We start from the raw sequence: 12,019 nt of genomic DNA, 5'->3' as shown, positions 1-12,019 counted from the left end.
TAGAAGATAAGACAAAAATTCTGCATCCTTCTATCCCAACTCCCTCCATACGCACTCCCCCCCAAAATTAGGCTAAATTAGTGATGTTTATATATCAGAGCAGTCGATTGACTTAAACTCCCTTTATTTATCGGTTACTTGACTAAAGCAATAAAACATTGTGGCCCCACAGGAAAAGTGTTTAAGGCTTTATTTTTGTAATGTAGTGAACAATATAAATGCACTAGCAGGAACACAATAACAGCATGCACATGCCTATTTGTCAAATACTCAAAGTCTGTTCTGCAAACTGCTTTTATGATATCTGTCGCATGCTGTGTTATATAAGTCATTACAGTCCTGTGCTCTGTTGTTAGATTCCATGTTCTTTGAAGGAAATGGGTACATCTCTATTTTATACCATCTAGTCTTTGTTCCTTAGAGCACTCTAGGAGCTCATAAATATTAGTTGAACGAGTGAATAATAAGTAGAACAAAGTCTCCCTTATTAGAATTTATTGAAAAGAAACAATCAATTAGTACATTTAAACAAATGCAATTTTGTATTTAAAATAGATGCACAATATTTGAGCAAAGAAATGAGACCGATTTTCATGCATGGCTTGTAGGAACACATAACTCTGTGTCAGGTCTTTTACAGCAAATGCAATTTAATGGCTAATTGTTGCTAATTGGAGGTACTAATGGACCTAATTTTTAATTAAGAGATGGAAATCATTTGTAATTAGCTCATGGTATCCATGAAAACAAATTTTATTTAGAGTTTGAAAAATGGTTTTGTTCTTTGATATAGCTCAAATACGTCCCTGTCCCCAATTATGAGCTAGGTTTATGAAGTGATTCCCATTCAAGAAGAGGCAGTATACAGGTAGGCTTCAACCAAATCTTTGGTAGAGCATGACCAATTCCAAATTAATGCAAAGCATTAATTTCTAATGCAAACTGATGTTACTGACTAGCAAAGACAATGTGCAGCAAAAACTGTACACGATTTTAGTAGTGAATTTGGTCTTAATCCAGGCAAGTACCCCTGTGAAGGACTTCATTCTTATAGCATGACTCCCTGGCTAGAAATCTGACACTTAAGTTCATATTTGAACAAACTGAGTGTAACTCTATTGTGATTTACATATGCCTTTCCTGTGAAACCTCATTGTGAAGTTGCCCTGATAACGTTGACTACTTTCAACCTATTTTAGCTGGTGTGTAGAAAAGATATGACAGAAAAATGAATGTATGTTCCAGAAGTTCTACGGATTCCTACCAGTGAATTTTTTTTGGCTCCTTTTTATTTTTTTCATTTTTCCCCAAACACAGGTTCAAATTTTGAACTCTAAGGTTTTTTGAAAAGAAGAGTGAATTTTGGTTCTACTTTGGTTTCCTGTCCCTAGTCGTCTTTTGCCTGATTTCTTGATGATGCCCTTCAGGGAAAGTCAGTTCAGAGCTCAGAGCTGAATCTGACAACAAATTATCAGTAGTTTTCCTTTGTTCCTCATAAAATCCAACTGTGAATAGAAAAAAAAGCGCCATGTTTTTTTCATTCAGATTTGCCTAAAATGGGAGGATCTTTTTAAAAAGTTATAATTGTTAGGGAAAAGAAACACTAAAAAGAGAACAGGCTCCTGTGATTTGGCATGCAAATATATAGGGTAGTTCCAGCCTCTGTCTTCTGGCCTTGAAATAAGCTGGATGAGGTGTAGCAGAGACTTTGACAAGGAGAGATGAGTCCTGTGAAATAAATCTAGGACTACACTTCCCAAGCTGTAGCCACTTTTCTCGGACATCGCCACTCTTGCCTCACCTGTATTCTTCCTGAATTATTATTTTTTTTAAATGTATTCACATTTTAACTATTTACCTTAAGCCTTTCCTAAGCAAAGTATCCCTTAAGCTATGTGTTTGATGAGCTTATTCTATGTTATTCAAATTCACACTGAAGTAACTATACAGTTGCTAGAGTAAAAATAACAAGTTTGATCCCCTACACTCCTAAAATCATTGGAAGTATCATGGTGATACACAAATCACGCCCTGAAAAACACTGAGCTGATACAGGTTTCTGCCCTCTAATTAGATCTATATTCCAAGTGTTCTGGAAAGAACTTCATTTTTAAAAATTCTTAGAGGAAGTCTTTAGTGTCTTTGTAATATGTTCCAGAAATATGTTCTATCAGTTCTATCAGTGATTGGCTGACATCTTATTAATGTCAAAAAACAAGTAAAACAAAAAAAAAATCAGACTTACAAAAATACCCACTTAAGCAGCGGTCTCTTACATTCATATTGCTTGATTTCTTTAACCTCTGTCACCTTCACCTCAAGTCCACCTTTGACCACCCGCTTTCATGACTTTGACTTTGCTAAGAAATGCTTCATTATCCATAATCTTTTTTTTAAGATTTTATTTATTCATTTGAGACACAGAGATACAGAGAGAGAGAGAGAGAGCATGAGCATGGGGAGAGGCAGAGGGAGAGAGAGAAGCAGGCTCCCTGCGGAGCCAGGAGCTCGACGTGGGGCTCGATCCCAGGATCCCGGGATCATGACCAGAGCCGAAGGCAGACGTTCAACCATCTGAGCCACCTGGGCGCCCCCATTATCCATAATCTTAAACCCAAGTTTTCTCTTCTGACCACTTTGTATATCTCATTGAGACCTCTGTTCTCTATAGTCCATGTTTCTCCCTCTCTCCCATCCCTATGGCCCGCTTTTCTCTTTCTGTTGATCTGGAAACTATGGTTTGTCACTCAATCACTCTCTTGCCAATACTGTCAGCACATATTGGCCTTTTTCTCACTCTAGTCAGTAAAACCTTAGCCCTGGATTAATCCACCTGTCTGCCTTCTTGGCTACTGATCACTACAGCAGAAAATCAAACATCCTCACAGATTGGCATCACAAAAATCCATAATCTTTAGCTTCTAATGGACCTCCAGTACTGCCCTTCAAACTTTCTACATATTGGTAGTTGGCTTTCCTACTCCACAGTTTTCCAAATCTCTGTTCTCCTTAAATCCTTTCCCATGCCATTTCCCACCTGTTCTCAGAAGATGCTACTAAATACTTCACATAAAAACAAATAGTATTTATCTCATAAATATACTTTACTATCCTATTCCTACACTTACAGACTTATATGCACTTATATCAAGCCTTCCTCCTATCTTCCCACATTCCCACAAGAGATGTCTGCCTTCCTCAATGACCTAGTTATATCACTCATGCCCTTCATGAGTTACATCTTCAAACTTTAGAATACTTTCCTGGCTTTTTTCTGTCATGACCAAATATTTCCCATCTAAAAACATATAAAAAAAATCAGAACATCGATCAATTCCATTCTCCATTTGTTTTTAGTTCTACCTTGTCTACTCTTCCTCAAGGCCAAATCTGTTAGGTTTCTGGCACTTGCGGCATCTACTTCCATACAGGACATTCACTGTCTCTACACTTCCCATCAAATTGACCAGTGACCCATATGTAACTAAATCCAATGGAAGGACTCGTCTTACTGGAGACTCCTCTCTTGAAATACGTTCTTGCTTTGGCTTCATTTGAAACCTCATAATCTTGGTTTTCCTTCTATGTCTATAGTTGTCTTTCCCAATCTTTATTTTGGGCTCCTTTTTCTGCCTATATGTTCAAGGATCTAGCTACTTCTCTTCATTCTAAGAACATTCTCTGGGTGACATGACTTAATTCCATGGTGATAACGCTAAAATTCATCTCTAGCTAGTAGTTGTCTTCTAAGTTCCAGACACACACATCTGAATATTTATTGATTATTTCCATTTGGATGCCTCATTGACATCCAAAGCTCAACATGTATAATACTGAACTTGGTCTCTTTTCCACCAAACTTGATCCTCTGTCCTCTGGTTCAGATCTCAGCAAATGATGCCTCAGGCCACTGATTTGCCAGGACCTTAAGGAACTTCCTCTAACTCTTCTCTATCCTTCTATTCTGACAGCCAGTCAGTTAATACGTCCTAAGTTTGTCAATACTGTGTTCTCATTTCCATAGCTTGAACAAATGCCCACTTCACTTTGTGCTCGTGTTCTTGAGTTCTGGCCCCCTTTTCTAATTTTATGTCTCTTCAACACATTTACTACACTGTATCCAGGGTGGTCTGTCATGTCAGTCTCCAACTTAAAACCTTCTACTGTTTACTGCCATCAGGACAGACCTCAAGTAATCATATCTGTTGATTTTGCGCCAGCTTATTTCTCTGGCCTTATTTTCTCCACTCCCCATCTCTTTTTATATGTCTCTGTGCCATTGGACCATTCATACTGCCCTGAATTTGCTATGTCCTGATACCCATGAGCCTTTGTATATGCTGCCATCTTGGTCTGAAACTTTCCTTCTCCAACTTATTTTTTACTTGATTAATCCCCATGTCTCCTTATGTCTCCATTTAGAGGTTTCTTCCACTTTTTCTGACTTCTCTACTGTATGTTGATTTTTTTTCTTTTTGCCATCATAGCACCTTGTAACAAGAATAGTCATATATAGACTCTATAAATAGACATATATATATACACATTTTTATACATGTGTGTGTATATATATATGTGTGTGTATATATATATATATATATATACATATATATATATAGCTGTTGCTAATAACACTTGAGCACTTATTTTATGCCAGGATCTGTTCTAAGTGGGCTGTATATCTTTTTTTAAATATATTATTTATCTATTTTATTTTAGACAGAGAGAGAGAGAGTGTGGGAGCACATGTGAGTTGGGGGAGGGGCAGAGGGAGAGGGCGAGAGAGTCTTAAGCAGGTTCTACACCCAGTGCGGAGCCCAACTCTGGGCTTGATCTCACAACCCTGAGAATTTTGACCTGAGTTGAAACCAAGAGTCAGATGTTTAACCAACTGAGTCACCCAGGTGCCCCATGGGCTAATATATCTTAACACCTCTAATACTCACAACAACTTTATGAGGTAATTATTATTATTTCCTCAGATAAGTAATATAAGCTACAGAGAAATTAAGTAAATTTCCCAAGTTTCTACAACTAATGACATAAGTAGATTCTGAATTTAGGCACCTTATTGAAGAATTTACAAACTTCAACATCACATATTTGTCTACATAGAAATACTTTTGATACTGTGTCATAATCACCTGTTTGTACCTGAATTCCTAATTCAACCCTAGGTTCTTAGAAGGAAGTGGTGCCCCTAACACCAACACAGAGATGACCACATAGTATGCTTCTGATAAATATTATTTGAGTAAAAAAAAGAACAAAGTGCCCTGTGACTCAAAGACGAAAGAGTCTTTGCCTAAAATCAGCTTTACCCTGATCTAGCCTCAGTGTCTGTATTGTGACATTGACAAGAATGCCAAGTGACTTGCTACCATCTAATCACCCCATATATCTTTATCTCCAAGAGTTTACAATCCTGTCCCATTCCCCTCATGTACTTTACCCAGTCTTGTCCAACTGCTAACGTCCTATTCATTCTTCCAAATCCCCCTCAGAATTCACTTTATTCCTGATCATCTTTTTAGATTCTAGATTCTTCTTTTTAGATCCTAGATTTTAGTTCCTTCATACTTTATACATTTAAACATCACAAACAATGATGACTACAGTAATAACAACATTAAATGATACCATGATATTTTTTCACCCTTGGTCTATTTTCTATTCATCTTTGTGTCCCAAGTACTTATGTGTAGTGCCTAGCACTCAGAAGGTGTTCAATAAATGTTTGATGGGTTGATGGAATGATATTAGGTTGGGTTTGTCTCTGTAGAGTACCAAACAGACATCTTGAACTCAGGTGCATTATGGCAGTTTAGTCAGCTCTGATACTGGCAAAGAATTGATTATTATTTGAGGTGTCCAATAGGGGCATATTGGGAAATATGAGAAGAAACTGTTATAACACTTTTGCCCATTTTACTTTCCTGATTTGATCAAGGGTTGGGCAAAGGATACACTATTTTTCAGAAGTCATTCAAGTTGTGCCCATCAGGACAGTTAACACACTTTTGGAAGGTAAGTAGTCTATTTTCATTTAGCTGTAGACCAAAGATGCCAAAGACGTCCATGCAAATTCATAATATGTCAAACCACCAATCCAGAAAGGGGGAAGGGACTGTGACACTACCAACCTGCCTCCATCTTATTTTTTCTGTTACTTCTATATTAATCCCTTCTTTTGTACTCTACAGCTGGGATATTGGCACTTTTTTATTCCAGTGATATCATACCTGGCTTTTCTAACTACACTATGTGATTCTTATTTTTTGTTCCTTAAGCACACACAAAATTGCTGGATTAAGTTTCTTCAAGCACTACTTTGATCAAGTCATTTCTCTGTTGAAGAACTTTCAGTGGTACCTGTCTGTCTATGGAATTAGGTGGGAGCTCCAGGCAGCAAGATGTCCTGCCTCAATTGATTTGTGTAAGAGCCTACCTCTGGCTGATATCTAGCAAATGCTCTTGATGTTTCCTTGTTGTTCTTGTTCTTTTGGTTCTTGAAAGTGAAATCATACAACCTAGTTGAAGGCAAGTTCCAGTTTGTGTCTTTCGCTATGATTAATATTGGTGAATTATCAAGAGTGGAAGCCACATATTAAACAAAGTTAAGACTGTATGCACTGAATAAAGGATCGTCCCTTCCCAGGCATCCCATATCCTAAATGAAATAGGCACATTAAGATACGACCAGTAATACACTTCGGGAAAGATAAGTGATATTTTAATTAATGACAACTTGTAGAGATCTTCAAGAGGACCAAAGTGACTTCACAGCTGAAAGCTAACTGATTGTTTCCCAACTGAACTTTTAAGATGAGTATTCAGCCATGAGCATAATTAAACAAGTCCACAAGACATGAGAAACGGATTACCCTTCAGATGCTGGGTCAGGCAAACCAGGTGGTCAAGAACACAGTGTTCTCTGCTTGAAAACTACCGTTCAGTTGCCAGACTTTACTGCCCCTTGGGCTCTTTCATTCTATTTCTGGCCTTTGTCTCTTGCTCTGTCACACCAATGCCCTTCTGGGTTTAGATTTTATGTCCTCATCATCTAACACATCAAAGGATCAAAGAGTTCAAAGCTCCTCAGGCTGCCAGTATTTTATTTAGTTTAAAAAGTCAACAAGAATGAAAAATTGTGCCCATTTTCCTCTTTGCAAGAAAACAAAATTCAAAATTAAGGTGAAAGCACAGAGGATCTGTGCCGTTCAAAATAAAAACCAACCTCTTCACATATATATACCCCTTACAAAGTGAACCACTGAATTTTATGAAACAATTTAAACGTTGCTAATTAAAATCTTCATGATGCTAATGCATTCTCAAATCAATCTCTGCCACTTTGTTGTACAAATGGAACATTGGCAGCTTCTCTTTCAATATCCATAATACCATTTGTGGAACAAATTTGAACTTTTGATTCATTCAACAAACAATTATATCAAGCACCTACTATGTGTCAGACACTATGCTGGGTGCAGAGCAAGCAAAATGGAATGACTTTCTGATTTCAAAAGAATTCTGGTCTCTAAAGCAGTGCTTCTCAAACTATTTTCTTATTAATCTGTGCCCTCTTTTGATAAACATAAATATCCTTCTCCCACTTCCCAGAAATTCTGATGGATCCTTCTCACAGTGAGAATCACTGATACACAGAACATAGACTCTATTTTCTGTGTATTCTTCACAGACCAAATATCTTTGAGCTTTCACTTTTTATTTAAAAAAACAACATACTTATTTTCCATACACAAAACTGGGTTGGAATATTAAAGATACTTTTTTGAACCACATATGGTACCCCGCTGTCAATCCCAGAACTGAAATTCAAATTCCTGTACCCAGCCCTATTGAGAATCACTGCTTTAAAGAGTTTTGGAGAAAACCAGGCAACCTCCATCTTTCCCCTCCAATCAAATCTTAAAGGAATTAGAATTTTCCTACCTGACACAACAGCTGGTGGAGTATCATAATCCTGTCTTGGGACTGAATCTTTGAATGAAAAGAGCATGAGAAAGAATGCAATGAAGTACAAAAGAAAATAAAATAGAATCTTAGCTCTAAAACGTGGAAGTGCCCACTGTATGTCATATGGTTGCCTAAGCCCCCTGCCTTCAAACACTCAAGGCACTATGACCCCTAGTTGACAGTTGACACAATGGTCCCCCAGTACTGCCACATGGTACATGTTGGGAGGCCCCCGTGAGACCTGCTGGAGCAATACATTCTATCTTAGGACGCTGGCATCTTCCTCAATCTGTCATCATTTTTGGCCCCTACATGGGGGAATCACTGTGAAATTTTTACTCTCTCTGGCTGACGCACATGTTCTAAAAGGCAGCCCATCTGGAAGCGGCCCAGAGCACAATGTGAAACGAAATTCTGGAGAACAAAAGAAAGAACTAAAATTTTAAAAGAGATAAATGAAAAATTTCCATATTCCCACACTCTATGGAGACTGATACAGTTTTGAAACTAGAATTTCATTAGTAATCACTCAGGCCTGGCTCTGATCTCAGTGGCTGTTGGACAAGGCCAAGGAGCTTTGTGGGCTGGAATGGTGAGAGCAGAGATAAGTAGAACAGAATCTACTCAACAGATGATTGCTGTCTTTTTTCAAAGTGTCATAGCCTTGAAGTGGCAAATAGTAGAGAAAGGTTAATTTTAACCACATGGCATCCATTTCCAAATTACAGGTTATGTGAAACCAAATACATCTGCTTTCTAAAAAGATGAAACTTTGGCTTAATATAATTCCTTTAGCCAAGGATCTTAAAAAGTAAAGTGGGACATGGCCTATGGCCCAAGGCCCCCCTTCTAAAAATGGAAAGTTCTCATCCAGCGCCAACTCCTCTTAGAGGGGCAAACTGTATAAAAGGGACCAGATATTGCTCACATTCAAATAAAACGCCAAAACATGATTAAATAGATGCTCTTCTACGACCCTTATTCTAGTCACGTGACCATTATTCATTCCATTTTAAAAACAAAACCTCAAACTTCGTTTTCCCACCTCCTTGGTAACTGAATTTGGACTATCACAAATTTCTCCATTTAATCTCCTTGCCCCAAAAGGACGATGTTAATCCCTCTCTCATGAGCAAATGGCATGTGAGAAGACAGATTAAAACTTGGACATTGCAAGGCACTTTGACCAGCAAAACCCAACATGGATCAAAGATTCAAATGCAAATAAACCTTGGATATGAGTTATTTTGTGTCTCAAAACAGGTATGTGAATGTGAGTTAATTATAATCCCCAAATCTAGAATAAGTAGAATCAATTTTAAAGGACCTTCAAATATTTCATTAATAGTGGTAGTATTTCCTAGTACCTTTTAAAAAACTTCAATCACATATTACTACAAATCAAAAAAAAGTTGATTTTATGACCATGTCACTAGTCATTTCCCAAGAATATATTTATAACATTTAAAAATAAATCATATAAGTAAATCATGCTCATTGTTGAATACTTGCAGAATGTAGAAAAGTATAATGATTAAAATAGAAATTATCTCTAATCTCATCATCTGGAAATAACCACACTTATTTTGTATTTCTTACAGCCTTATTTAATATTTTTTTCATAGTTGATACTATATTTCCACACGTGCAAATTTACATCCTGCTGTTTTGATTTAAGATCATAAATAATCCTTTTCCTATTTTAAACTCTTATAACTTCATGCTGCCTCACATTCTGGTTTATGAATGGATTATGATTTATTTGATCATTCTTGTTTATTAGACATTATAAAGAACACAGTGTGGGATATTTCTGAGGTCTAAAGGCTTTTCTATTATTTTAGAATATTTCTATAGAATAGCTTCTCAAAACTATAACTGTGTGGTGAGTTGGCAGAGCTGTTTTGAAGGGTCTTGACTGCCCACCTTGAAATTCAACTGACATTTTTACAAATTTAGATTTCTATCATCACACTGTCAGTGATTGAGAATGTTTATTTCCTCACACCTTCATCAGCAATATGTTTTATTTTGATGACTTCATTTAATGGGTTATGTGTGTATGTCCATGTAAGTAGTTGATTAATTTGCTGTTTCCTTAATTACTTTTTTCATATGTTTTTTGGTATCCTGTTGCTCCTTTATTACCTATCTGTTCATGTTCTTCGTCATTTTATCTATTGGGGCTTTTGTACTCTGTTGCTAATGTATCTTAATTCATAATCCATTTTTTAAACCACAAAAGCTTGATATTTGCAAATAAACTTTCATAATACTAGACTTTCACTTAATGCCTACTTATTTATTGTTTATAAGACTACTATCAAAGTTCATTTATCTTACACTAAGACTAAACAAATTTTTAAAAACTATTTCCTTTTACCTATATTTTCTTTCTTGTATCTGACCATTTTTAATTAATTGATATTTTCCTGAAAGTGTACTCATTACCATTTATGAATTTATAATACTAGGTCCTAATCCTGAGTCCACTTAACATCCTACGTTGCTTTTTATCACTGTCAATCTTAATACTCACATTCATAGCTAATACTTGAGGAAAGACAGTCTCTAGGCAAAATGAATAGTTCAGGATTTTCACCTGATACCGTTAGAATTTTATAGCGATAAAAATGGAATGATGTGACTGAAAAATGTAGAGAACCATGGTGAACAAATGGACTACAATTAGAAGATTATCTTTGTGCGTGGCTATGGTTACACCATGGGACTCCAATGATGTCACAAATCACCAGTGGATTCGAGAGTACAAACAGAACTGTAGATAAGGAGCCTGCAGAACAAAAACTTTTTATTTCTTTGAACAGAGTCTGGTGACATTGTAAGCCACTGGTGACCACCAACTGAACAAATGAAAAGGAGATAAGAAACTTGTAAAACAAGATTGTCATGCAATTTGGAGGTTCTCATAACACAGTAAAATCCCCAGTGGTTTCTGCTAAAGCTTACAGTGGAGTGATAAGAAATTATGGATAACAGTGCTTTGGTTCTATAGAGGGAATTCTGTGACCAAAAAAAAAAAAAAAGAAAGAAAGAAAAAGAAAAAAAAGAAAATAAACAAAAGCAGAAAAGCTAGAAAATTCTTCAAGGTCAGCAGAGTCCTGGGATAAAATTATACCGCTTCCTTACAATTCATTTCTCCTAAGGCCTACAGATTCTGTCCAGCTTTAAAATGGACAAAGAATTCAACAATAAACATTTGAGGTGACAAATGGTAGACAAAGGTTAGTCAAACTACATGGTACCCATTTTAAAATTTAAGAGTTATGGGGGATCAAATATATTTAATTTTATGACGATAAAAAAGAGGCTTTGGCTTAATATACTTCTTGATCCCAGGGATCTCAGAAAGAAAAATGGGACATGACCTGTGGCCTCAGGTCCGCTTTCTAGAAATGGGAAATTCTAATGTGGCTCCAACCCCCATCAACCCTGATCCGTGCCTACTGGATTATTCACTGGACCTCTCTCTGGGAACTGCCCTTGGGACCTATCTGTTTCTGGCATTAAGGTTCCTGTCTTCATCTAGAGTTGTCACTGCTCACACCTTGTCTTGCAGAGTTTCTGGGAGCTTAGACATCTGAAAGCCCCTGAGAAGTTACAGGTAGGAGAGAAACATGGTCAGATAATTTTAGATTGACTGGCTGTGGCAACATGGTAGAAAATGGACTGAAGCAAGCTAAGGGCAGTTAGGAGACTATTGCAATTAATCAAATGAGGCCCGGGGTAGAGACTCTAGAAATGTGGAGGAAGGGATGTATTTGACAAATGTCTATGGGACAGAACTGGTGATCTTCAATAGTTGCATCTGGTGGTGAGGGAAAAGGAAAGAGTGGAGATTGAGTCCTAAGTGTAGCATTTGACTGCCTGGGCAAATGGTCATGGGACTAGCTGGAGAAGAAATAAGGAGCAGAAACACATAAGAGGAAGAGGGTCCGTGGAAAGGAAGTTGGGGGAAACTCATGAGGTTAATTTGGGTTGTACTGCCTTTGAAATGTTGGAAGGAGATTTACATGGA

General features: G+C 37.0%; 1 protein-coding gene across 9 annotated transcripts in view; it reads right to left on the bottom strand.

Annotated features, from left to right (window-relative positions):
- Positions 1 to 12,019, bottom strand: part of RBMS3 (RNA binding motif single stranded interacting protein 3) — a 1,359,336-nt gene that overhangs the window by 49,202 nt on the left and 1,298,115 nt on the right. For 6 of the 9 annotated variants that reach the window (XM_073901139.1, XM_073901128.1, XM_073901118.1 and 3 more), the window contains one exon: positions 7,957 to 8,004. The exons of the other annotated variants lie outside the window; for them this stretch is intronic. In XM_073901139.1, the coding sequence (XP_073757240.1) occupies positions 7,957 to 8,004 (48 nt within the window). The remainder of the gene's footprint in view (positions 1 to 7,956; positions 8,005 to 12,019) is intronic. 9 annotated transcript variants of the gene reach the window in all.

This window comes from Callorhinus ursinus, unplaced genomic scaffold (genome assembly GCF_003265705.2).
Source record: "Callorhinus ursinus isolate GAN/ISIS: 27379988/994484 unplaced genomic scaffold, GSC_fseal_2.0 scaffold1, whole genome shotgun sequence".
NCBI lineage: Eukaryota > Metazoa > Chordata > Mammalia > Carnivora > Otariidae > Callorhinus > Callorhinus ursinus.
The sequence above is the reverse complement of the archived record's forward strand: the minus strand, read 5'-3'. Positions and strand labels throughout refer to the sequence as shown.